Genomic DNA, 24,198 nt, shown 5'->3' with positions numbered 1-24,198 from the left:
AAGTACTTGATATGTTACAGGCTTTCGAACCTCTCAGAGTCCTTCATCGGGTATGGCAGGGCAGAAACAAAAAAGGATACCCCACACATTTTTTCTAATGACTATTGTGGACCCTAGCAGAGAGTCCTTGATCCCATGCACCAGTAATCTCTAAAGTTTGCTAGTTTATGAGAAGTACTTACTGTCTGACTTGTATATGTGAATAAGCTGCAATCCGTGAAAAATTCTACTACTTACCTCCTTCTGCTCTGTACACAGAATAATAAACACTACATGTTGAAATAATAACACCACAAAGTTCTGCAAAACACAACTGTAGCAAGGTGTTCTCAGCAGAGTAGGAAGGAATGGCTGGTTAACCTGTTTTTATTACATTATACATTACCAGCATTAACAATAATCATCACAGGAGGTGATGAATGCAGATACTATACATTTATAAGAACGATTTGTATATAATGTGACACAAGACAAATGAAGGGTTCTAAAAAAAAATATTAGCACTTAATCTCACAACACAATTAACATCTTATATAATGGTTCACAGAGTTATGGTTGTGTATCAATAGCATATACAAGAATATACACTAAGATTACCATTTTGTCAGGTACCCTAAATTCTGTGGATATACTGTAACTCGTTTCTCTGTTAACATATCTACATATTTTAGATTTCGAGGTTTGTGTTTTTATCTTGACATAAATATTAAAAGTTATGTTTTAGTGAAGCATATTATATGTATTCAGGGCAGCTGAGGAAGAGTCGTTTTCTCTCTTTTGTATTATGAGCTACACGATTTTAACTATTTCTTTTGCACCTTGCCGTACAGAACGTGGGATGAGGCATGAGTTTTTCTTTGGGTTTTTCATGAATTTATATTTTCACTGTAACAAAATGGTATACTGCCAGTCATTGACAGCCGGACGGGAGGTCTATCCGCCGAGCACCAGAGTTTTTACACTCTCCTCACGATACGTTTCCTTCCCTTCACCAGCAGCACGTCTGCACTTCTTGGGACATTCGAGCAAGCAGCCATTCCACGGACTTATCCCTGGGTAATATCCCTGGACATTAGTGTGACGATCCTGGACCTACCTTACCTTGTGATGACCCAGGACCTACCTTACGTAACTGTGGGTACACCAGATGACATCTTGCTGGAGAGACCTGGTCTTGCTGGTTGGCGCTTGGGTAACGATATCCCTTGAAATGCTGGTTTAATTTTGCTTTGATGTACGCAGATTACTTACCTTGTATCTTGTTCATCCAATAATATTTTATATAATGCACTATGAGCGCTGTGCGCTGTTTTTTGTGTTTTTTTCTGTTCTTGTTCAGGGGGTGTGTGAGCCACCCCTGCTTCCACAGCTGCAGACGCTCTTTACGATTAGGATTACGTAATTTGATCATTTACACCTACTGTTTTTTCACTATCTCAGTTGGATTTGTGTGAACAATAATTAGGTTGTTTCTTTAGTAGCGCACTATCACCCTTTTTCTGTTTATACTGCCAGTGTTTGCCATATATCCCCATGTTTATATAGTATTAATTTATAAATTTTAACAACAGCATCGTTATAACACAGATTTCTTTACATAAGACGTATTGCCAACAAAGACCAACTGAAATATACAGTATACAGGGATCAAAAGAAAGAATTTGCCAGTGTTTCTTAATAATAGGTGATATGGCTACAGCTTGACTGCTGTATTGGGTGATAAAGTAGGGAGGATCATGGGCAGTGATATTTAGTTGATTATTGGTATCTATATCCGTTTTGGTATTCGCCATAGAAATAAGATCAGCCCGTGCATATTCAAAAGCCTCATTCAAATCTTGACTATTGTAACCTCTTTGTAAAAAGAGATGTTTTACAAATTGCATGACCTAATCTTATAGTCATCCATTGAGGAACAATTTCTACGAAGACGTAGAAATTGTCCTCTAGGAATTCCTTTGAAGAGGGATCTGTTGTGGCAACTGCCCGCATGCAGCAGAGCATTGCGGGAATTATCTTTCCGGTAGATATCGCTTTGAACTTTCTTATCAAGATCTACAAATAAATACAAATCCAAAAACTGAATGTGATGTCGGTGAAAACTTTGAGTGAACTGTAGATTTAGTGTATTGTCGCCTAAATAATAAAAAAAGAGCATTACATCCTTCACAGAACCACACAGAATGATAAGCTTTTATAAAACATTGTGATGAAAAGGATTATTATCTCCAAACACGTGGGACATCTCCCACCAACCCATGAAAAGGTCCCACATGTTTGGAGATAAAATTTGTCGTCAAACTGAAAATAGTTATGATGAAGTAAGAAAAAGAATACAGTCTAATAAAAAGGTTATGTGTGCTGGTGATAATGTAGATGTGTTTTCTAGGTAGTGTCAGATAGCTGAGAGACCATGTTTGTGTGAGATAATGGTCTATAATGAGGCCACATCTAATGTTCTGAAAATCACTTTAATGTTCTAATAAAGCCTTTTTCAATTTTCCACTACCTGGGTTCCTTATTTTTTTTCCCTTTGTGGATCTTGTTTGGATATTGTGTGTGCCCTGGAATACTGCTACATTGTTTCTACTACTTCCTTGTTTTCGGTGGTACCTGGAGGGGGAGGAGGAGGCATCTTCATTACCGCAGACGTGCGGTGTGAATCTCTACAAACGGCAGGACGTGGAGCTACACAAGAGGGTCTACAGTAGGAGGTAAGAAGCTTTCTTTACCTCCATTATTCCTCACCCAGTCCCCCCGACGGAGCTAAATGGATTTCACATGTGAATGGGATTTCATTTATGTCCGGATTCGAAGATCAGTCGCAACACTGTAATCTCCAGGACATTATTTTCTCCCTGAGGAACCTCCTATCACTCCTCCCCCCGATCCATATTGACTTTCCTTCATTGGAATCAACACACTCCATAGCGCACGCCAGTGCTACTCTCTACTTACCCAACTATCCCCATTTTTCATCATCTCCCAAATATCCACAAGACATTGGTCTCCCCTCCAAGAAGCCAATTGTCTCTAGCATAGGATCTTTGGGAGATGGTCTATCTCACTATATTGACCCCTTCCTCCAGCCCCTTGTCAGAGATCTCCCATCCTTTATTCTAGATAGCGGTGACCTTATTAATAAATTGTCAACAATTAAGGGGGAAAGACTCTATGTGTGGGTCACACTAGACGTGACTTCCCTGTACACCTCTGTTGATCATAGCCAAAGAGGTTTCATTTACTTTTTATGTACTTTTAATGTTTATATTTTATTCTATTAAACTGGGAGATTTTTACAACAAGAGGTATCCAGCTTATTACTACCCCATAAGCCAAAGTGTGTTGTGACACTAAGGATTGCTCCACCATCAACTTAAAAGATCTTCCTATGTCCCTGGGCTCACACAAGCATGTGTGAGTATCTTTACTATATATTTACATTATTTTTGACCACTCTCCCATCTGGTGAGCTGCATTGACTGTGGTTCGGATGAACTCATGTGCAGCCCTCAGGTGGTGAGGGAGTTCAGCTATATCCCCAGCTGACCTGTACTCTAAACCCACAGGTATTATTACTCTCTGCAGTAGGTATCAGTGTTATTATCTCACTTTTTTCCTGCTTGCTTTTTTCCACACAACTCGGGGGGAGTTGTATAAGGCTCCAGTACAACACGAGCTGATCAGAATACAGTGACGCCACCCTTGACGTTGGGGACAAAGAGGCTAACCAGACGGAAGAGAGGCCGTTTGAAGTACATCAAGGGATCCCACAAGTGGACAAGTGGTGATCTAGCCAGCTCATCATCAAGAGGATAAGGAAAAACACATATGCATGTGCTCACACAGGCCCATGTGAGTATTAAATTATTTATTCAAATTATTCACCCATTCATTATTATACTTATCCCTGGTCATACTGTACCGGCGTCAGTGCATTGACTGTGGTTCATTAGGACCCTTGTGCACGTACTAGGTACTAGGTAATTCTGGCTATATGAAATAGCCAGTTTACCTTTTTCAGTGTCAGCTATTTTAATATTTTATATTTATTATTTGGTGATACTTATCCGCGCTCCCCTTGTTCTTTGTTTTTTGGTTTATCGTTTGGGGACGAGGAAAAGTCCCCATTAGGGTTAGAGCTGTGGACAGTGAACCCCAGAGTCGTGCACTGGAATTGTGATTCACGTAGGGTCTGCTGATTGGGGTAATATATTTATATTACGCTATTATCAATAACTGTAGAGAGAACGCCCAGGTAATTTTTGCTTTCCATAGCCAAGGGATGTCAGCTGTTCGCTATTTTTTGGACCAATCGGATTTCTCACTTTTTCAAAGCACTTTTATTTTAGATGCGATTCACTTTTTGCTTTCACACAATTATTTTCTGTTTAATGGGGTATTTTATCTCCAGACCCGTGGAATAGCTATGGACACAAGTTTTGCCCCATTGTTTGCCAACGTATTCATTGGTTGGTGGAAACTGTTCCACATGTTTAGAGATAAGAACCCCTTTAGGCACAATATCATCTTTTATCGTTGTTTTATAGATGATCTTATGTTGGTGTGGGATGGGGACATCACCATGTTACATTCATTTATTCACTTGTTAAATACTAATAACTTACATATAAAATGCACTCAATTTTAATTTTCAACATGTATATTATCTCGATTTGATTTTACAGTATATGTTGATATTAATTTAGATATATACACCAAAATTAATGCACAACATAATCTTTTAAGGGCGGACAGCTGCCACCCAAAGGTCAATTCCTCCGCTTAAACCGAAATTGTTCTAGGGAGGAGGACTTTGTGGAACAATCTAAGGGAATGTTTGAGAGATTCTTGAGCTAGGGGTGCAAGACCAAGGATTTGGACAGAGCCCTCCAGAAAGTGAAGAGCATAGATAGAGCATCTACATTAATCAGGGGGGGAAAGGGAGTGTGCGTCAAGCACGCGCATTTTAAGTGAAACTTCTTAGTTTTTTGTCACATAAATTGTTTTTGTGATGGTGATGTTTTTAATTAAAAATCAAAACACAATTTCAGTGACAAAACACAAAGAAGTGTGACTTAGAATGCACATGCACGGCACTAATATATTTATACTAACTGTGAAATCCGTGTGTGACTGCGTGTGTGACTCTGCATGTGTGACTCTGCGTGTGTGTGTGTGACTGACTGTGTGTGTGACCGACTGTGTGTGTGTGACTGTGTGTCAGCACCGGGACCTCGGGGGACACGGCTCTCTCCCTGCCCAGTGTTACAGGCTCCCCTCCTCCCCCTTGGCCATGGCGTGCACGCGTCGAGGCTCGCCGCCATGCGTAGAGGCTCGTGGCCATGCGCAGAGGCTCGTGGCCATACGCAGAGGCCTGTGGCCGTGGTGCGCATGCGCAGAGTCCCATGTTTGTGAGCATAGGCCCGCAGCTGTTAGTGCGCATGCGTGCTGGAAGAGGGGGGAGCACCAAAGTACTTGGTGGACAAGGACGGTACTGCGCAAGCTCCTCTTATGCGCAAGTGTGTTGGGCTCGCGCCCATTAGCAGTATGACGTCACTTTTGTTACGGTTTTTCATTACAAGGCAATGCATTTTTTCCCATGAAAACATTGTAGGCGCCAGAAAAGAAGTTTAAGTTCAATAGGGAAACACCACTAGATTAATCTCCTTGGTTCGTGACACAATATAGTGCACAGGCACATCAGATCAAACAAATTGTCAAAAGACATTGGAAGATTCTACAATTGGATTCAGGGATTAGGTCATTCATAGATGATGGCCCTAAATTAATTTTTAGGAGGGCAAAGACCCTGGCAAATTCCCTTCTCCAAGTCTTTTTGGGCTGGAAGAACCCTCTCCCAATAGTAGACCAAAATGCTTTTTTCTTTGTCACCGGTGCAATATTTGCACAGTCATGAAGTCCTCTCCTAGTTTTGCTTCCACAGTCACGGGGAAAACTTATTGTATAAATTAATTTATTAACTGTGATACGAAATTCGTAGTCTATTTGTTAAACTGTGGCTGTGGGAAGCAGTACGTGGGGAGGACTATAAGACCCCTTAAACAAAGGGTCCAAGAACACGTTAGATTGGGTAAGAAGGGTGATCAAAATCACCCGGTCTCAAAGCACGCAAGTCAGTGTACTTTGGGAGATATTAGTAAATTCTCCTGTAAAGGTATTGAATGTGTTCAATCCATGACCAGAGGCGGAGACAGGCTTAATAGGCTGGACAAAAGGGAAATGTACGGGATTTTTACACTTCGTACCGGAGTCCCACAAAGATCTGCACAATTTTTTGTAAATTGGGTAGTTAATGTGTTTTTTACCTTGAACCACCCTTTCAATTCCTCGCTGTTTTTTCCCATCATCTCCCCCTCACATCTTCCCTTCTCCTTCCTCATCTTCTCCCCCCCACTCTTTCCCTCCCCCAATTCCCCCCCCCTTTTTTTGTTTTCCCTTCCTTATTTCTTCCAAACCTTTATAGAGATTTATATAATTATTCTTATTTCTTTATTAGTTACAATATAGGAATTGATAGGGGGCTTAATGTACTAATAGGTGTATGATTTATGTATTTATTATAAATGAATATTGATTTTATTATTGTTCTCTTGGTTTATTGCCATTAGGATTGATTGAGACTTTTACATATAGATATACATTAAGTTTGTTAATATATATGTATTTTTTGAGATATATACATATATATTTAGTTAAGTTATGGTGGATAAAAAAAGTGACAAAAACCCTCCACAGCAAAGCATATAGCAAATGGAAATATTACTGTATGCTCATTTGCATGTCTTAGGCAGGTCTGCAACCCTGTCTTTCACCATTATCACCCAGCACACAGCACTTCCACTGTAGCAAGGGATTCTGGGAAATGACATGCAAATGAGCACACAGTGCCACCTTTTGCTTGAAAACCATTCACATGGTTCCCTATAGGCTTAAGCTTGCTGCATGGTCACAGCTTTGAGCACAGCCAGGGTTAAGATGCATAGCCAGTAAACCCACCCACAGACAGCCATTTCGACCTTAATGGGTCTCATCAGTGTGGGGTTGGTTATACTGGCTATGCAAAAATGAAGCAAGGATAGGTTTTACCATACTTAGTTAAGTTATGGTGGTAAAAAAACCACCATAACTTAACTAAATATGTTAAAACATATCCTTGCTTTATTTTTGCATAGCCAGTATAACCAACCCCACACTGATGAGACCCATTAAGGTCGAAACGGCTGTCTGCGGGTGGGTTTACTGGCTATGCATCTTAACCCTGGCTGTGATAAAAAAAAAACCACCATAACTTAACTAAGTATGGTAAAACCTATCCTTGCTTCAATGTGAATATTTGCAGCTGGTTTGTGAAAGCTCTTCAATAGAGCAGAACCAGCCAGGCACCATATTTTTCTACATCTACAAACTGTGACCCCAAGACTGATAATTTATACAATTCATAAGTGGACCTGGCAGGGTACCTTTCCATTATGGAACGAAGGAATGTACATTACTGTTGTTGTTTACCGATATAGTCACAACACATCCACTAAGGGGAGAGAGTGTCCATAACTGGGTTTACTTTTCTCTACACAGTATATTATAGTTTACTGATATAGACAAACAGTGCCTCAAATTCACTGCTGGATTGTCTTTTGAGCCCCAGATTTGGTCTTTAAACATTTTTTTTTGCTTATTCCTACAATGCCATTCCACCAAAATTGAGTTATTCATCTTAAATTCCATATGCAAATTAGATGTTTTCAAAATAGTTGCCAAAATAGGTGCACTCACAAAATTTCAACAACAATCCAGTAAAGATACAAAATCGCGCTGGCTAAAAAAAGAAAGTTGTGGCACTCTTGTGGTCTCCAAGATGCAGGGAGGTTTTAATAAACAGGGATTAACATTTCGGTTCACACAACTTGACAAAGGTTCTTGTGTGAACCAAAACCTTGGTCCTTGTTTATTAAAACCTTTTGGCATGTTGAAGATCACAGGAGTGCCACCCCTTTCTTTTTTCACTCACAAATTGCATACAACGCTTACCAAAATTAGGTAGTTGAAAAAATGAAGGTGCCTAAATTGCTTAGATTGGCAACGGTGCTACCTGTGTGCTTTAATGGATATATTTGTCAGAATAAGAGAGTAGCTGGAATATCCCATTACCCTCCAAAAGAAAGCACATAGGTGATGAACACCATGGCTGTTAAAACTCAACATTTAATGATATAAAATAATATATGTTTACACTTTCTTAGAATTTCATTAACGTGTGTATATTAAAATAAACAGTAAAATTACAGGGAATGAACCGCGTCCTTGTGTCAGTAATGAAGATGTTTGTAAACCTGAAATTGATTGAATTAATCAGGTAATGAACAGTTGAAAATCAATATAATGCACAGATATACAAATGGTAAGTACTCCTAGTCCACTATAACAAAATGTCTGCACTAATAGAACATACAGTATAGTGCTGACGTGCGGAGTCTGTGATGGCTATCTAAATATAAAAGCCAGGAATAGCATGACGCAGCTCTAACATCACTGCATACTATTAATGCTAATCTAGTAGAAACACACGGACATCTGCAAAGTGAAACACATAAATATGTGTAATTAGTAGAACTAAGGTAGTACACCAATTGAATATATACACATGAATGCTGCCAAGTCTGTGATGGTCGATCTAGTTATAAAAGCCATGAGTAGCCTAGTATATATGGCAACAAATAGCAGCGATACAATAGCAACACAATACAGTACAATAGTATCAAGAAAATCTGTGCATACTAACAGACACAGACAATCGGTACTTCCCGGTGATGACGTCTGCACGTCATATGCCCTACGCGTTTCTCTCCTAAGCGGAGCTTCGTCAGTGTCTGGTAAGTGAAGAGAGGATACTCATGCTGATTTAAAAAGCATAAATTATTGCCAGGACTACGAGGCGCTGACTAATCAGCAGTTGTCAAAGCGCTCGTACAGCCAATGAAGGCTGTGATTTAGTAGTAGCTTGTGTTGTCCTCAATGCTGTAATCAAAGGTTGGCACAATAGAGATATATGACGAAATACTTGAAAATAAATGTTTAACTAGGGTATATAAATACTTGTCTGGGGTTAAATGACAGTACAAAAACAATATGGGCCTTTCATTTTTTTTCCTGTTTTTTTTTTTTAATAAGATTAGACAAACAGTATAGAGAACAGTCAACCTGACTAATGTTTGAGCCGTTTGTGAATATTAAGGCCTATATTCAAATAAATGGGAATAAAGACGTGCTAAAGCTTAGCACCATTAAGTGTAGATGGACCTCCATGCTTTCTAATGTTATATCAATGCTCTGGCCTTTGTTTAAAAGAGAAAACGGCAGTATTATTTAGCATTTTTTTGGATTACGATATTACAGATGTAGGAAAGCTTAATGTTTCTGGCACTGGGGTAAGCTGCGGCTTCAATGGCACTGGAGGAAAAACAAATGTGTGAAGACTGACCCCCTTCCCCCCCTCCAGAGTGACCGTGGCAGGCAATGTCCCTGGAGTTGCGGCCTTTTGCTTTTCCAGCCACGACTCCGGAGACATAATCTTGCTACATCTGTACTTTGTATACTGGATATACATGTCTGGAACTCTTTCGTTATCGAACTTTTACTGTTCAAAGATTTATATCCGCATATATTTCTATTTGTTAAGCGATATAATACATGTAATCATAATAAAGCAAGTGCTGTAAAGCATAATATTGATATTGTTATTTATATGACATACTGGGGGAAAGGCGGTGGAACGCAGTTCCTATACTCTATGTCATTGACCATATGGTATATTTTGTAGCATTATTGTAATTGTTTTTTTTTAGATTATTTTTTAGAAACCAATTATAATGTTATAATTATTATTTACAAAAATAATAACAGATTAGAAATGATTTGAATATTATTGGGCATGTCCACAAATAATTCCCCCCCTCTAGTTCCATCCTCACGTTAGAATTCCCTCTCCTTTTTGTTCCAGAGAAAGGCACTAAATGTCAGTGTTGTTTAATCCTCATAGCACGGTGGGCAGGATTTCTAAAAGTATTGCTCCAGTTTATTGTATTTAGGCTAAGTGCTGCCATCAATCAAAAGACATGATTGTTTACTCATGTTTTTCTTGCTTCCACCATTCATTTTATGTTTATATTTTACAGTTGAGCCAATAACATAACATACAAAATAAAAATAAAAAAAACACTGTACAAAATGTAGTTAAGCAAAAGGCACTGACCTTGTAGGTAGATTTCCATAGTAAATGTTATGTCCCTGTGCTGTTTAAAGTAATCATACCATACTCTGCTCCATGCAATTTGAATAGATAATATGCTACTTCCTGATGGAGCTGTAGTATGAATTCTAGCAGACAAGAAATGCAGTGGTAAGCTACATCATTGTGCTTCCTTTGCAAGTTAAAATGACAAATGGCAGTGCACAGGGCAACATAATTAGTGCTAGAAAATAACATCTACTGTATTGCATAAGACATCTTACAGGCTCAAGGCCCTACAAATAAATGCATATTGTCAGAGGACATGGTTTGCTGTGTAGCAGACATGTATGGAAGGATGGAAAACTAATACAAAAATCCTGCGCTACTTTCCAAATTGGCTTGCAATTTATTAGTGCAATTTTGCATATTTGATCTCAAGTATTTTAATAAAGGGGTCATTTCGTAGCATCTTGTGATCAAAAATGATTTAAGCCTGCTAACCGTGTTATCGTAAACTCCATTTAAACAGGTGCCTATGCTAAATGCATAATATTTCTTATTGTCTTGTGGACTCACCATCTTCACTATTACGAGAGAAGGTAGCAGGTTGGGACTGAACAACAAGGGAATGTGTGAGATATGTGAAAGTGCTTAGAGGGTTAAAGTAATGTTTAGCCCCCTTTCCCTACGCCTAGGGGAAACTACGCGTGCTGCTATACCTGTTTGCTCACAGGAGGCCCAAGCCTCCGCTGCTGGGAGCCTGGGGTGAGCTCCCTCTCGTTGCAGTGCAGCGCCTCCACCTATGAGGGATCCCAGCATGGGCGGGATAACTCCTCACAGGAACCAATCACAGTAATGAATAACACACACAAGGTATATAACTAATGTTTACTGAACATACATGCCATAACAATAATAACCGTAAATCTCAGTGTACACCCAATACCCCAATACGTGGTGTTTCCCCCAAAGTACTGAGGGTGCGGTGGCACCAATACCCCTGGTGTCCTTCCCAGCAAGTCCCACCCAAATGGGAGGTAGCGCTACCCCTGTGAACAGTTGGTGCACGTTTATACCTTCCTGGACGTGCAGCTGTCGGATAAGGAACAGTCAGGTTCCACGCCGCGGGGCCTCCGACACCAATCCCCCCAATCCTTAGGGTCCTGGTCCTCCTCACGAGGTGCTCCTCCAGGGACTCACCGGAATGTCTATGAATCCTGTGACCTGGTCCCAGGCCGCAGGGCACCGCGTGGCCGTCCGGTCATGATGCAACAATATCACATACAGGGAAGAGTCCATATCTGGTTCCTTCCTACAACACTCCTCTTAGGGTGACTCCGGGCCTAGCTGGGGCCCAAATGACAAGCCTAGGCCTGGTCCAGGGGCACTGCTCTCTGGAAACGACCTGCTATCTTTCCGCCCCCCGTCCGACTGAGTCGGTGGGTTTTCTTGCAAGGAGGATAGTCCATTCCTCCTTCCTGCGCGACTCCTATTGGTTGAGCTATCCCATGTGGTATTCTCTACCCCCAGAGGATCCTGGAACTTGTAGCACCGCGCTGCGTCTTACGGAGCCGTCTTAAGATGGCCGTCACACTCTGCCCATGTGCGCCTGCCCAAGATGGCCACCCCCGCACTTCTGATGCTGCGCGGAGCTCCGGCGGCAACCCAGCAACTCCCCCTCACAGGAGGTAAGGAGGGGGACTCTGCTACAAATGTGATCTGCAATTCAGTGCAATTAAAACTGGCAAAAAAACAGAAGTTACATTCCCTTAGCATTATGAAGGAAACATGGTGAGTGCACAAGTTCCATAGCAAAAAAAGTACTATAAAAATAAAAACAGACGTCCCCAGCACTGTTGTAATCAAAAATAGAAAGAAAATTAAATTTATTAAGTAACGTAAGCAGCCGAAAACATGATGACAAACAAGCGAAGTTTCAGGTCACAATGACCCTTTCTCAAGCTTACAAAAAAGTAATGATATATATTTCTCTTGTTTAAACAAGCGTCTGAGGTTACCATGCCTGCCGTGCACCTTTCTTCTTCTCCCTCATCTCAGATGCCCCACTATTGGAGTGAAAGGACAGTGCGCCTGCACCTCAATTAGAGCTGCCAGTCACCGCTTTGTGCTGCTCTCCCATGCCGAGCCCCACATTGCCTTGTATAGCTCTGTGTGGGGCTTGACTTTAGAATGCAGAGCAGTGATTGACAGCTATGACTGGCATGCAAGGGTGTGGTCCGTATCTTCCACCAGTGTTTACTTCACTTGCCAGCATGCACAGCAGCTCTTTCTTTATTGTTGGTGTGTGGGTGCTCACAGGGAGGTTCATGAGGCTCCTTTGCATCTGCAGCTTCAAATTCTAACTTTGCAGCAGCAAGACCGGGGAGGGGGTAAAGAGTCAAATTCTGGACAGGCTAATAGCTCTTGGAACCCCATGTTCACAAGCCTAATTTATATTTAGCATTAAAAAAGCATAAGGAGAGTATGATTTTAATATGAAATATCCCCTACACTTTTCTACACACAGTAATTATGTCCTTGTGCCTCTCTCTCTCTCTCTCTCTCTCTCTCTCTCTCTCTCTGGGGGCACACTGGGAGTGTTTAGGTGTAATGGCCACCAGGTGTCTCACGTTTATGTGTATGCGGCGGCCATTGCACTGTTCCCTGGCTCTTACAATTTCTGTCTTGCTCCAAGTATAGTATAATTTAGCAAAACGCTCTATTGAGGCAAAATCTACCAAACCAAAAACATTTACAATAAAGCAACTCATATCCCTATTTGTATAGGTCATAAATATTGCACTTGTCAATAATATTTTAAATAAGTAGGGGGTTCTACAGTAAATTATCCTACAATGTTATATTCAAACATTTTAAATTGTTTTCCAGGGCATCATGACTCTATTTTGTACTGTATTTCTATTCCGAGCTTTATTTCTCCCTGTGCCCTCCACTCTGTCTAGACACAATTCCTCTTGACTGTCTATCTGTATTGTTTCTTAAAGCCTTCCTCTGTGCTGCTCGCTACATCTAGAATTCTCTGCACCTACTGTATTTTACAGGACAAAACATACAATATTTATGTGAAAACCAAATTACTCACTTCTCATACATTAATGTTTTTTTTAAAAAAAATGCTAATTTAAACCTTTTCATGTTATAATTATAACATGGATTCCCTGAGCTGAAAATACTGCAACTCAGCTGGCCCCTGGTTCAGGTACTACAAAAAAATTAACAGTCACTATTGCTGGGCGGGTGGGGGGCGGTGGGGGAGGGGAGAGGAGTTTTATTTTAGTAGTTTCTTTAGTTGAGTATATATCCCCTCAAACCTCGCTTCGAAGAAAATAGGGAGAGAGGCCTGTACTGAAGAAGAAGCACACCTAAGGTACCCGGCTGGGAGATATGCTAATGGTTATGTAAAGTGTATTTAAATGAGTCCCATCCCACACTTCCTAAAAAGATTTTCATACCAACTACATAGAGTTGACAAGCCTCAGGCACTTAATGACTTGAATTGTTAACTAGTATCAGACCCAACAGCAGTAGAACCCACAACCATTGCTTATCTAAGCAGTAGCTCTAGCAGTGTGAGCTAAACCAGCTGATGGCTAGCACTGCATCACTGTCACGGTCAATGGCTACTAGCATACCTCCAAGGGACATCTATTTTGTTGATTGTAACCTTGAATGGACTTCAAGCACATAGTAATATCATTAATATGTACTGAGGGCTATGAGTTACGGAAGCCAGGTGAGATTAAATAAAACACACCTTATCTGACACAAGTAAAAACAAGGTAAAGTACAGCAAATAAAACCGATGCAGAAAAAGTAATATAACAAAGTGAGCTGATGACTTCAGTTAGTACTTCTAACGTTATAAAGGATAAAGACAGTGGGCCATATTTACTAAGCAGTATTCTGCCATAAGCCACTTTCGGTGCTGGAATACATTACAGTCTATTGAAATAAATGGACTGTAAGGTGTCTTCCCATGCCAGAAGGTGTCTCATGGCAGAAGACTGGCAGAAGACTGCTTATTAGATATGGCCTTCTTCTATCCCAGAAGAGGGTAAAGTGCTTTGTACATATATGAGCACTCTGAGAAGTACAGTAGAACTCAAAAGTATGCTGTGACAGTGGTGCTTGCCATTAACTGGTTAAACTCACACTGCTAGAGATGCTGTCTTGAATAACAGCAGTTGTGTGGGTTCTAATCCTGTTGGCTCAGACACCAGTACACCATTCCAGTCACCAGGTGCTTTAGTCTTGCTAGCTCAATATAGTTCTTATGGAAATCCTTTTAGGAAATGTGGGCTGGGACTCATTTAAATATACTCCCCCTCCTATTTTTTTAGTACGGAATACACTGAAGGATTTTGGTGTGTGCGGAATGGATTTAAGTACTGTAAAATAATCCACGGATCGGATTCAGACAGGTTCGCACATCTCTAATGAAAAGGTCCTCTTTTACAGTATGTGGTTATGTGTTTTTGTGAATTTAGCTTTGTTAGGGGTTTCTTAAGACTTGTAACTGATGGAGGATGGATGCTGCAATGATTCCAAACTAACAGTGATTAAGAATAAAACATATGACAAGTACTAGAAACTCTAACAAAGAAGTATGGTAACAAGCAATTTGTACTAACGAAACTATGGGGCCAACGAGGTTCCACGGCATCATTAAATTATTTACCAGCAAGTTATTGCCAAATCACTGAGTGACACTGACACTTCAAACTGATAGAGAGACATTATTTACTAAGCAGTATTCTGCCAAAAGGCACCTTCCGGCACTGCAAGATACCTTACAGCCCATTCAACCGTTTGTAACTTCTAAGGTGTCTTCCAGTGGAATGGCATAAACAAGGGATATTGCTACACACCAATAAGATAAAGTACTTATATTCACCGGTGCTCCTGGTTCAGGGAATCCCTGTCTGCACTCCCAAGTTTCAGCTATCAGATGAGAAACCACGGCTTTCTCACGTTTGAGAAAGGCAGCTTGGTCTGCCGAAACATTGTTACTTGGCTCAATATTTTTACAGAAATCCGTGGTGCCCTGTTTCTCATCTGATAGCTTCCAGTGGAATTGGACATTTGGTCACGGGCGTTTTGCCGTGAGCTAATGATTGCAGGCGTTCAGCCACAGACAGACCTTCCGCCCCAGCCGATCCGCCGCTGGAACCCCCATTGCTTCTAAGGGCCGTTCTATAGTGGCGGGGCATGCTACGCGTGCGTGTGCATGGCAGTTATAGATGGCTGAGGTTAGTCAGCCCTTCTATACAAGGGCCGCGCGCGCACGGCAGGGAGCGGGGAGCCGACAGACAGCAGCGAAGACGGGAAAATAATCTTTTCGCGCCGCTACTGGCGCTGAATGTATGTATATGTGTGTGTGTATATATGTATGCATGTGTATGTATGTATATGTGTGTGTGTGTGTGTGTGTGTGTGTGCGTATGTGTGTGTGTGTGTGTGTGTGTGTGTGTGTGTGTGTGTGTGTGTGTGTGTGTGTGTGTGTGTGTGTGTGTGTGTGTGTGTGTGTGTGTGTGTGTGTGTGTGTGTGTGTGTGTGTGTGTGTATGTATTTGTGTCTGCACAAATTTAATAAATATTTTATTTTTACCAGTTTTTTTTTTAATAAATAATAAATTACACATACATACACACACACACACACACACACACACACACATACATACACATACATACACACAAAAACACATAAACACACAAACACTGAACCTTCACAGCTCTCACAGTATACTTACAAAAAGCATGCGGCACGTGCACGCGCCTTTGAACAGGCGCACGGCCGCATGCAGTATAGAACGGGTCTAAGGTAAGTTTTACTGGTTAGGGTAAGGGGTTAATTTAAGGTGTTTAACGGTTAGGGTAGCGAGTTAAATTAAGGGGGTTTAGCAGTTAGGGTAGGGGGTTATTTTAAGGTGTTTTAGCAGTTAGAGTATGGAGGTTAATGTAAGCGGGTTTAGGGAAGGGGGTATTATGGTAAGGGGTTTTAGGGTAAGGCACTTACCTTAGCGGCGAAGCAGCCAGCAGCAAGTCCTGGTGGTGGGGTGGGAGAGACAAAGAAACCCAGCATGGGGAGAGAGACCCAGCATGGGGAGAAACAGACCCAGCATGGGGAGAGGCAGACTCAAAAAAAGAGAGAGAGAGACAGAATGGGAAGGGAGGACAGAGTGGAGGGATGGGGGGGTTGAGAGAGAGAATTGAAGGATGAGGGGAGAGAGAAAATGGAAGGATGGGTGGGAGAGATAGATAATGGAAGGATTGGGGAGAGAGAATGGAAGGATGGGGGTGAGAGAGAATGGAAGGATGGGGGTGAGAGAGAATGGAAGGATGGGGAAGAGAATGGAGGGATGGGGGAGAGAGAATGGAGGGATGAGAGGGAGAGAGAATGGAGGTATTGGGGAGAGAGAGAGAGAGTGAATGGAGTGTGTGTGTGAGAAGAGGGGCGGAGAGACATGAAGGGGCGCCGTTGGTGATGTCATTTGTTTTATAAATATTTTTTTAATGTGTCCCGGTTTTTACTTTTGTAAATCTGGTCACCCTAGTTACAGATTAACAGCAGGACCGGTTAAAGCATATTGAAAATAGTACATTCCACTAAGAGTCTTGTAGTGGCTCATCTCCTTAATCGAGCATTTTGCCCTGCCTGGTGCAGATCCAGATCCATTAACCCAGAAATCACCAGCAACCCACCCAGATCTCTTCCTAATCCTGCAGATGGAGACTACTTACTACAGTAGTGTAGGTCCTCTCTGTACCTTCTCTAGAGAGCCCTTAATTCTGGGTTACTGTCCCTATGCTAAAAACAATAAAAGACGTATTACTTTGAACTATTTACACGTGAGATCCCCTCCTCAAAAGGTCCTGGAATCTGAGGGAAAACATGTCTGCCCCTTATATAACCTAGGTAGGTGTAAAACCCCACCCCAGTTACTGGACAGATTAATATCAGATATGTTGCACAAAGATCACACCATATCATGGGGACCCTTCTAGCAGTTTCTGGAAACCAGTCAGTGCCATACACTGACATTTAAATGGCAAGATAATAATAATAACTTTATAATAAATGGGGCCTGTGATGATTAACCCCTACACCAGCGGTTCACAAACAGGGGGGGCACGAGACTGCCTGCGGGGGGGGCGATCATTTTACAGAGGCCCCGCACGCTTCCCGAAGGCACTTAAATTAAATGCCGGGGGAGCTGCAGGGGCTCTGTAAACCTTTACTTACCTTGGCTCCTCACGCGTCGCCATGCAATACGGCATCAAATGACGCAGCGAGGTCATGTGACTTCACGTTACTATGGCAACGTGATGTCATGATGCCGGAGCCGGGGTGAGGTGCGGGAGTGAGGTGACCGCCGGCAAGGGGCGCAGGGAAAAAAGTTTGCGCCCCCTGCCCTACACTGCCTGCAGGGACCAAGACGGACTGCAGAAATTCCAAACTTTAGCAAGTGTGCTACACAAAAAACAATGTAGCAAAATGTGTCCAAAATGCAGTTAACCTCTTTAAAAGGTACTAGGTTCAATTAGAGCCCAAAAGAAAGTACTTATAAAAAAAAATAATTAAATGTACACAAAGGGTACAGGGCTTGTTTAAAGAAAAGGCATGTTACAACAACATACAATATATAAATGCAGACAGTTTCATAAAATAATAGAAACAGAAAGCCTAATACGTTACCACCTATTAGACTCCTCAAGAGGTCGTGAAATTCAAAGTTGAGAATTCCCATGTCATTTGGAATAACCCCCTTCTGCTGAATTCTATGTTTGATATCCAAATGCATTGTTTTTAAGCTCAAAACACAGTCCCTGTATATCGGCTAGGCCAAGCTTTTGTTGGTGTGTCTTATCAATCTCATCAATCTTTCATGACATTTATATCTGGGAGAGAGAATGATTTTAAACTCAAATGAATCTGAGAGTATAAAACACGCTATAACTCTCTCTCTATATAAGTGCTAGAATAATGCTACCCTTACCATTGCATTCGTAAGATTTAACGCACTTCGAGGGGGAAACAAATGTCTGACATACAGTTTGCAACACAGACAACCTGCCATATTTGGTATTGTTACACACATCTAATTTTGCCTGCCACAAGTCTATATATTTTATCTTTGTGAATTACACTAGATTTTAATTACCATACATTTTTAAATCTGTAAGGAAATTGAGAGTGCTCTCTCTGTCACCGTAAGTCTGCCAACCTGAACCGTCTCAGGAATGTATATGATGCCCTTGAAGATAACCTAGAGATCATGTCAAATCTCTGGTGCATCTGTACACTTTCATCAGTCACTACAATTATAAACATATAGTTTTGTCACTGTTTTATTGGCCCATTAATGCAAAGACCATGTTGAACCAGGAAACCTCACAGGAGACAGAGAAAAATAGGTATTTTTAAAATGTAAGTTAACCCCTTGGTTGCTGTATTGTTAACAACTGAATAGTTTAAAGGCATTAACACGACTAAGAGTAAAATACATATTGTTTATTTACCGAACAACTAAAAATGAGTTGGAAATGTGCTCCTAAAAAATATTGTACCTTAAGAATGCTCATGCACCTTTAACAGATCAGTGTTCATCTAATATTTACTATTGTTTAATGGTTTTTACAAGTAATTCTGATACACTGTCTGAAAGCTGGTTAAAGAAAAACTTCTTGCTGTCAATACAGTTAAAACTACAGATACTATAAATATGTGCTTATTTTTTGATTACCGGTCTATCTGTACACCTCTATATGCAAGATTAAATTGCATGGATATGGTAAGCCCTAGTTACTGTAGACTGCAAAATGTAGGCTTTGTCTTTGGAATACAAAAAAAATGTTTAATTTGCTTGAGTAACAATTCCTCAAACAAGTCTGTCAACTTTTGTTAGAGAATGTTCCTGCCCGTTGCAAACCTATATTGAATTATTTTGCTTAAAAAATAGATATTATTATTTAAGTTGACGACTAAAGTTACAGAAAAAATTCTGTATTAAGAAGTTAGCGCTCCTGAGACAACATTCAGCTTCAATAAAAAAAAAATTGCTTAGCAACAGTTTTCAAGTACTGCATTTTATATCTGTGCTGACAGCACAGTTCCTGTTCCATGACTATTTATATCATGAGCTAATAATGCAGTAACATTATTTAGAAAATCTGGAACATTTTGCCAACAGGTAATGTGCAATTCTAATCTGATTTCAATTGTCTTTTATAGAAAGAAAAATAAACATCTGAAAGAAATGTAATTAGCTGAGCTTGCAAACTAATTTGTTTTCTGAATATAGTAACAACACTGTTTTTAAATAGAAACCCAGACTCCCGCAGTAATATTCAAGGCACAAAAACAGGTTATACATGTTAGGTCATATGGTATATTGAATGATTCATAGAAAAAAAAATATGACAGTCATAAATTTTAAAAAGGACAGGAGATGGCTTTATACAGTAATTATGAGGCAGAACAATGCAATATTGACATTATTATAGAGTGATGGTTTAGCTGAATAATCATTTTACAATGTAAATTGAGTATGAAATAGGTAGGTAATGGGGGAAATGACCTAAATCTTATGTTTGAACTTCACAAAATTCTATTGTACTAATTTTAGCATGCAAATACTAAACTATTGTTAGTACTGTACGACACATGTATTACGTTGTACTATTTACATGGTTGGCAAATATTGTGTTCATATGGGCTAACATTTTAATAAACGCCTATAAAATATATTGCCCTATTTTAGCACATACTGTACAGTATAAAGATATACTTGATATATTCAGCAAACTTGTAAACAGCATTCAAAAAAACACAGGAGAAACCTGAAAAGATCATTCATCCAATAGAAAAAATATGTCTTATTATAATAGCTTCATGTTGCACCAGGATATGCATCCGTGTCACTAATTGTAGCAAATGCATGCTCTTATGGTGTGCTCATTTTACTTTATATATATATATATATATATATGTGTCAAAAAAAGAAAGAAAACTGTAGGACATGGTGGTATTATTTTCGCTTGAAATATATGATGTAAAACCTTGAAGGTAACTTCCAAAATGACTAAACTTGAGACAGGATGATTTTCTAACAACAACAGTCAACAGGTTGATACTGTAGCTAATTATTTTGGTGGTTAATCACACTCATAATTGATGTAGCATACGTTCATGGCACAGCGGTCAGCTATAAACCATACCATTGTGGCCACCGCTCTGTTGGCATGTGTTCAGTTAACAAATCATTGAGCTCAAACATGAAAGTTTCCTTGGAACAAAACTGGTGTGACATTGGCACAATAATAACACCATGTTTATTCAAAAATGAATTCAATGTGTTTCCAATGGGAATTGTTTTTAATAAATCAGCTGCTGTTCAACTATTCAATTATTGCTCCAGGTTTTGTGCCAGGGCAACTTTGATACAGTAATTGGTCCCATATGTCTATAATGCACTAGATTAAATGAGGAAATAATGTATTATCTAAAACAAAATATTTAAGTATACATATGGCATGTTATACTTCAGGTCATATACAGTACATATTTATGAAATATGAATAAAAAAAATTATATATATTTTATTTTTTTTAAGTCCTTGATGATAACACTGCCCATAATAGGTAGCACTCCCAATCTTTTGCCTTATGTGTGTTATTTGTTGTGGGTGGCTTGCTTCACGAAAAAAAAAATAATAATTACAGGATATCACGAGTAAAGATGTCCCATATGAATACTGTAAAATTACATCAACTTAAAATAAAACATAATCTCCTTGGAAAAAGAAAAGCAAGGTTTAAATGATTTGGCATGCTGCTTTGTGTTGAAAGATTCCCCCAGTAAAAGAATTATGTAGTGGTACAGTACAGTATATTAAACTATGTACTGTATAAGTTATATTTTTAATATAAAACATCTCTATAGATTTTTTCCGGTTTAGTAATTTAGTAATCGCTATTCTTTTAACTTATTTGTTGACATACATCAGAAAAAGATACAGATCAAAGATGTACTTAATTTAAAATGAAGTGTAAAACGGGGTGGGAAGTTAAAGAAGTCTAACATAATAAATGAACTATAGCAAACATGGTGGTGATATTTGGGAATCCTAAAAAAAATATCTATTGTGCATCTTGCTCAGAGACTCCTGGAATTGCTAGCTACAATTAATAACTGTGCCTAAATCTAGGAATTCTCCAAGCTGTTACACAAAATACTAAATAATGAATGAGCAATGAAACGATGACAGAAGGGTAACATATTGTATACTGCACTTTCTGCCATCTTTCTCACATAATATCCACCAGCTCACAGACCGTACAGTACATCTGCGTGTAGCAAGTCACAAGTACCGTAGGGCAAATAGCTTAATGACAAGCCAACAGATTTCAGCAGGACAGCCCTGAATGCCAAATCAATAAAAGCAGGGGCATGACAATATATACACCGACCCCATATATACATTCATTACACTGTAGCTTCCTCTATTGGAATACATGTGCTATCCAAAGGAACTTCACAACTAAATGATACAAGGGCACCTTAACCCTTTCGCTGTCAGAGGGGCGCTCAGGTGAAAAGGGGCTTAGCAGCCAGACTCGCATACTTAGCCATTCCCATGTAATTCCCATGCTATGACACACACAAAAACTCTGATTTCCATATCAAATACAGTGTTATCACGTCCCCCGGTATGTTGCTTGTTTGCAAAACATGTGATCAAGACTGCACAAGTCATATGCAAGACTCCAACATACGGCACATTAAACCATTAACCCTTTCGCTGCCATAGGGCCAGCAATGCACTGCAGCCCCCTGCGAGTGACAGGGTTAAACATGGCTCAGAAGTGCAGTATATATTACTCCTACAGCACATCAACTGCATTTTGCCCCCACACACAATGCACATCACATTCTCCCACGTACTGTACATACAGTATGGTGCCTCAAACATTATACATGGTCTCATATACAGTATCTATCGGTATGGCTCCTACGTACATATATTACATAGTTTATTGTATTACACAATAAACACTATGCATGCCGCTTACAAATACAGCATTGCACCTATAGCCATTGGTCCCTACTGTACATACACAAAGCATGACTCCATGTGTATACATACATTACTGCTTCCAGGCACCTTACATATTCTAGTGGACCTAGCATAGGGATCCCAAACACATTGCCCAGGGCATCTTGTACAATAAGCCTAGATCCCATGCTTCCTGATTTAGGATGTACTGTATACATGGTCATGTAAAAAATGGTCTTACTACTGCACCACCTACACCTTCAACCCCTGGATTTCCAATGTAAGGTACAATTTATATGGTGAAATCAGCATATGCCCAATGACAGGCTAGCCAAGTGTCACTTATCTACACGGAATGCCAGTCATTGGAGGACAAGTCCGCCTTATTCCCGCACCTATGATCTCAAAGACTGCAAAAGAATCTCCTTAATGTATTTATTTCCGTGCGCCTGGTCTCATGCATGTGGGTCCTTAATTACCCAATACTATGTTACAGCTGCCATCTCCCTTCACTCCCCCGTGCATTTCCTTAGCCCTCTCCCCCTGAAGTGGGTGCTGCTAGGGGGGTGGGGTCAGCATGCAGACCCCTCTTATTTACCGTAGGAGAAGTAAGCTTCCGGATGCTCTCTCCCAGGGAGTCCAGATTCACCCGCCTTCTCCTGGTGGTCCTCCTTGGACCACTGACCGGCTGAGGGGGTTGCTCCTGCGGCCCTGGGGGGCTTTTGCTGCCGTTCCAGCACAGCCTGGACAAAGGGCATTCCGGTTCCTCCTCCGGGCTGGTCTCAAGATAGTCAGATCCCAGCGAGCTGAATGATTCCGACGAGATCTTCCTCCTGGACATGCTGAGGCTCGGGGAGACACCATCAGATGCAGTGCTGAGCAATGTTAAGCTGTGGCAGGCGATGGACCTTCCAGCTCCCAGTGCTGTTCATGCTGGGTACTTCAGCCCCAGCCTCCTGTCCGGGTCCACCTTCTCCTTTATATACAATCACTTTGCTGTGACTGCCCTCTTATCAGTCTCTTAACACCCCCCCGTACAACCCTTTTCTTCCTCTCCTCCTCTCCTTTGCTTTTGTGCTCCACACCGCAATGCCACCTCGTGCAGCGCAGCAGTATATGTGTGCGTGTGACAGCTTCTCTTTGCCACTGTGTTTTTAAAACAGATGCACTTCCCTCCCTCACCCAGTGTTTCCACTTTCAAATGTAGGATTGAGCGGTCTGAATCCTAAATGCACTGCCTTTTCCTAGTCAGAGAGATCACATTTCCTGAACAAAACAGTTTTTAACTTGAAGGAGGACAAGAGACACCCGTCTGTGTTCTTCCTGTCTATTCTTCTGCATTTAATAAATGCAGCAGCTGCGAGTCACTGTGTCTTGCACAAAAGGCCCTCCCCTTTGGGCCGGCTAACTGAACGTGAATCACAGTAAATGTTGCTAGCCCCATCTCATCATGAGGACATACAGTACAGTAATACAAATATCCCACCCTCACATTTAATGTTGAATCTATGTATGTATTTAACACATATTGTATGTAATAGACAAACATGCAATGAGTAGTAGCAGCAGCACATATTTTTATTTTACACAATGTATTGTTACATGTAGACACTATACACTTTGTCTCAGACATGAGAGATTAATCAGCACATCATGTGAAAGTGATCCAGACCCAGAGATAATAAATCTCTCTTCCTGGGTTTGTCTTCCCTTTTTCACTCTGAGACAGGAGTTTGGGAGAAAGACTGGGGGTGTGGAGAGGGAGAATCTTTCTGTCCCTCTCTCTCAGAAACAGAGGGAAAGAGGGATGGAGAAAGCAAGAAAGAAAGAGATGAAAGGGCAAGAAAGTGGGAGAGGGAGGGAGTCA

At 40.6% G+C, this 24,198-nt stretch overlaps 1 protein-coding gene across 1 annotated transcript in view; it reads right to left on the bottom strand.

Annotated features, from left to right (window-relative positions):
* GUCY1A2 (guanylate cyclase 1 soluble subunit alpha 2) overlaps positions 1-23,705 on the bottom strand; it is a 342,963-nt gene extending 319,258 nt beyond the window's left edge. The window contains exon 1 of the mRNA XM_075593200.1: positions 22,866-23,705. Within this exon, the coding sequence (XP_075449315.1) occupies positions 22,866-23,172 (307 nt within the window). The 5' untranslated portion in view covers positions 23,173-23,705. The remainder of the gene's footprint in view (positions 1-22,865) is intronic.
* Positions 23,706-24,198: the final 493 nt, after the last annotated feature.

This window comes from Ascaphus truei, chromosome 3 (assembly GCF_040206685.1).
Source record: "Ascaphus truei isolate aAscTru1 chromosome 3, aAscTru1.hap1, whole genome shotgun sequence".
In the NCBI taxonomy this organism is placed as follows: domain Eukaryota; kingdom Metazoa; phylum Chordata; class Amphibia; order Anura; family Ascaphidae; genus Ascaphus; species Ascaphus truei.
Note: the sequence above shows the minus strand (reverse complement) of the source record. Positions and strands in the feature narration are given on the sequence as shown.